Genomic DNA, 4,346 nt, shown 5'->3' with positions numbered 1-4,346 from the left:
GAACAATTTGTGTCTGTCTATATTGACCCTAATCAGCCATCTGTCCCACCTATGAAATCTAGACCTGTTCATGACCCTGCCTCTTCTTCACGCTCCACTAGGGTAAGGGCACCTCCTACACACCTTCGAGATTTTCACTATTTTTCTACTATCAATTCCTTGGTTGAACCTACCTTCTTTTGTAAGGAAAATACTAATCCTCTATGGCAGCAAGCTATGAAAGAAGAACTTCAGGCTCTCGATAAAATGCACACATGGGATCGATTACGAAGAGACCTTTGTACCTGTGGCACAAATGGCATTTGTTCGGTGTTTCTTAGCAGTTTCTGCAACTAAACAGTGGCCACTTTTTCAAATGGATGTCAAGAACGCCCTTCTTAATGGGGCCTTATCTGAGGAAGTATACATGCAACTGCCCCCAAGTGTCTCTTGTGCATCTTAGAAAGTATGCCTCTTCCGACGAGCATTGTATGGTTTGAAACAAGCCCCTCGAGCTTAGTTTGCAACTTTTAGTTCCACTATCACTCAACTTGGATATACGTTCAGTTCTCATGACACGACATTCTTTATGCGGCAGACAACTCATGGTACTATTCTTCTTCTCCTGTATGTTGATGATATGATTATTACTGGGGATGATTCTCAAGCTATCTCTGATCTACAACACTATCTTGGCGAACACTTTATCAAGGAATTGGGTTCACTCAGTTACTTTCTTATCCTTGAAGTATCATTGAGCTTTGCCATTTAATCCTTGTTTCAGGTAAAGTATGCCTCGAATCTTTTGGTGCGCTCTAGTATTACTGACTCTACTACAGCTCCAACACCACTCGATCCCAATGTTTGTTTGACTTCGTCTGATGGAATTCCATTTAAGGATGCCAGTCTCTATAGCTTATCAACAATCTTATTTATCTGACAGTCACTCGTTCTGATATTGCATATGTTGTTCACATTTTTAGTGTTGGGATTGGTGCCCTAATTCTCCCGGAGTCTCGTTGTTTTGTAAAGATACACATTGTTTGATGAATAAAATAATTGTTATTTAAATATGGCATTTACTCATATCCAATAAACAAAACTCATTGGTTATCTTATGTAAATTTAAGCATGTATAGGTGATATACAAGTGGATCATGCCTTAAGTGATAACCCAAATTGGTCTGTGGTATAAAGATTAAGGTGGGATACCTGATCCTTGTGACACAACGGATACGGCCCTCTTTGTAGAGGTTTGCAAGTGTTTTAAACTACATAGATGGTAGATCCTGACCATTCATGTGGAGACGTGTGAGCGGGGATGTCCTATACAAAGAGTTTGTATAAGGCCTGGACCACGAGATGATTAGACTCTGTATATAACGCCGTTGATACTAGAGACTTGCATCTCACGTAAACGACCATAGGTGACATGACCTCAATCCTGAGTGTTTTGGAAACTCCTGCCTTTAAGGACGGTCCTATTGATTAGTATGGGTGAGAGTGGTCAGAATTGCAACTAACATGCCTTACCTTTTTGGGGACTTGTCTGATCTGGGAGTTGGGAACTCAATCCACAAGATGGAATTCACTCTTCCCGAAGTAGGGATAAATAGAAGGGCTGATTTCTGAGGCTTGAACATAGTGGCCACAGCTTCTCTTTGGATGAGAGGACGCAGTCATAGTAGGACTATGACTTATGTTCATTAAAGGGATCAGTGGTACTTAAGGAGTTTAGATGTAACTACAGGTGTATAACGGTTATTAGCCTAGCTGTACTTTACGAGCGATCTGTGAAGGGTTGTCAAACTGCTGATTAGTTAAAGATGGACACATAATATATCTGTGGTAGGAGAGTTCAGTTGTTGGTCTTTAGTGGAGTGTCCTAGCAGTTAACGAATGGTGGATCCCGTCACTAAAGAGTTTAGGTTAGTTATTCACGTACCATTGGAGCTTCGAGCTACAGGTCCATAAAGTCCCTTTGGTAGCTCAATGGATTCAGTTTGAGGATCAGTTCTTGGTGTTGATTTGAAATGTTAAATTGACAAGAGGTATTTTGATTATATATGATATAATAGGTATGATGTATGAGATACATCTAGTTGGAGGATTGACTGTTAAAATGAGATTTACATTAAGTATCATGGAATATGAAAAGAACTATGGTTTATATGTTTCATGAGATGAAATATTAAAACTATAGGTTATAAATATAGTATGATAAGTTGGTTATCATTTATATTCATAATAATATTAATTATTGTATAATTAAATCTTATTCTCTAATAACAAATTGAGTGGAAGGTTATTGGTGGTTCGTGGTAATCGTGAGATAAAAGGAAAATTGTTTTCTTAATTTTAGTAAGTTTTTGCAAAAGGTTGAAAAATTTTTTTGGGTTTTCTCTCTCGAAAAAAAAAAGCATCTCACAGAAGCTTGTCAAGTAAATACAGATTTACTAAGCGACAGCTTGAGCAAAGTAAACGGTCATGTAGTGTTTTGTAGGCGACAAATGCTGAGCTAAATGATCACTTAGCTTTTTCTAGACGATCACTTAGCATTAGCTAAACGATAGGGCATCGACCTATGCGATAGGTTTCTGTCTTCTCCCACTTGCCCAATTGTGTACACGATTGTTCATTCCGCTTTTGTCTGCCTCATTCCAAGTCCACACAGAGTCCACCATCTGGAGTCTCACACCGAGAATACCAAGGTAACCTTCTTGGTGGTGGCATACTCAACTCGACACTGTCGAGGTTCTGTGGAGGCTGTTCGTGTTGCTGAGGAGTTCGTGACTGAGGCGATCGCTGAGGACGAGTACAAAGTGTTTGTGCAGTGTTGCGGTCGTGTTGTTCGAGCATTCGAGATTATTGTGTTCGAGCATTCGTGAGCAAGGAGCGTGGAACGAGTCAACAAACATTCGTAGCATTTTGCTTGTTTATTTGATTGTTCATGCTGTAATTTTTGTATTGATTGCATAACTGTTTGTTTTATTTACGACTTTAATTTGTAATATTCATTCATGATTGTAATTTGGAATGATCTATTTTTCACTGCTCATGGAAATCTCATATTTGATTTCCTTCAGTTAGTAAGTTCATGGCTGCACCTCGGACCATTCATTTTATTGTTGTTCTTTGTATCCTTCGTTATGTTAAAGGTACTTTAGGGCATGGGCTTCAGTTTTCTTCCCAATCTTCTCTGGTTTTATCAGGCTATTCCGATGTTGATTGGGTTGGTGATCCTACTGACCAGCGTTCTACCTCTGATTATTGTTTATACCTTGGTGATTCACACATTTCTTGGCGTAGTAAGAAACAGAGTGTTGTTTCCCATTCTAGTACGGAGTCTGAATATTGTGCTCCAGCTGATGCTACGTCAGAAATCTTGTGGCTTCGTTGGCTTCTTGCTGATATAGGAGTCCCTCAGTCGTCTGCCACTATACTTCATTGTGACAAATGTAGTGCCATTCAGATTGCTCATAATGATGTCTTTCATGAACACACCAAGCATATTGAGAATGGTTGTTACTCTATTTCCACTGCTGAGAAACCCGCTGACATTCTCATCAAAGCATTGCCTCCTGGTCGTTTTCTCCAACTACTTAACAAACTCAAGTTGATTCCTACCTTACCACCTTGAGTTTGAGGGAACGTGTGAATGTATACTAAGTCATGTGAATACTAAGTCTCCTGTATACTAGGTCTTCTTGGAGAGTCTTTAGGTTTTGGTTAATTTAGTTAGGCTCTATTCTTAGGGTTTAATACAATATTTATACCCCTGTACAGTTTCTTGTAAATACACACTTGATAAATACATCTTTCACAGTTTATGTTTGCCTTGAAAAATCCTTAGTCCACAACATTCCTATGTTAAACCATTTCAATTTCATGGGTGCAAAAGGTTGAAAGCTTCATCTTGCTTCCCGAATTGTTGGCTTGGTTCCCAATAATTGAAACATAAGAAGAATTTATTGTTTGCTTTCTCTAAGAACTTTTTCTCTCTACAACCTTGTAATTCTGGAACATTGAAGTTGAAACTCCGAATAAAAATGGATCTTCTTTTTGCTTTACACCTCAATTTGCTTTCTTGATTTTCTTTTGAAAATGCTAATTAATCTAAAAGTGGTAACTAAAGAACTTAAATTCAATAGATGATTTCAAGGATAGAACATTGTATTGTCAAGATCTGGAACTTTTCTCCAACTGCCATCACACTTGTTCACTGCTGCCTTCTTATTCACCCACAATCTAAGTCACCGCATCCAACTTTGGGTTGTGAAGCTTTAGATATTTTCGTTCTCACTCAAATATTGGAGTTTATGTCAGAGAGAACACCATTATTGACCGAAAATCTTAGCTTGAATAGA

General features: G+C 38.5%; 1 protein-coding gene across 1 annotated transcript; it reads left to right on the top strand.

The window, feature by feature from the left end:
* The first annotated feature begins 3,076 nt into the window (after positions 1-3,076).
* LOC120089101 (secreted RxLR effector protein 161-like) lies at positions 3,077-3,619 on the top strand. Its single transcript, XM_039046526.1, has one exon. It carries the CDS (start codon positions 3,077-3,079, stop codon positions 3,617-3,619), a length of 543 nt encoding a protein of 180 aa, XP_038902454.1.
* Positions 3,620-4,346: the final 727 nt, after the last annotated feature.

This window comes from Benincasa hispida, chromosome 10, assembly GCF_009727055.1.
Source record: "Benincasa hispida cultivar B227 chromosome 10, ASM972705v1, whole genome shotgun sequence".
NCBI lineage: Eukaryota > Viridiplantae > Streptophyta > Magnoliopsida > Cucurbitales > Cucurbitaceae > Benincasa > Benincasa hispida.
Note: the sequence above shows the minus strand (reverse complement) of the source record. Positions and strands in the feature narration are given on the sequence as shown.

Coding starts and splice junctions, on each gene's coding strand:
- LOC120089101 (XM_039046526.1), top strand. CDS start 3,077: ATGGCTGCACCTCGGACCATTCATTTTATTGTTGTTCTTTGTATCCTT.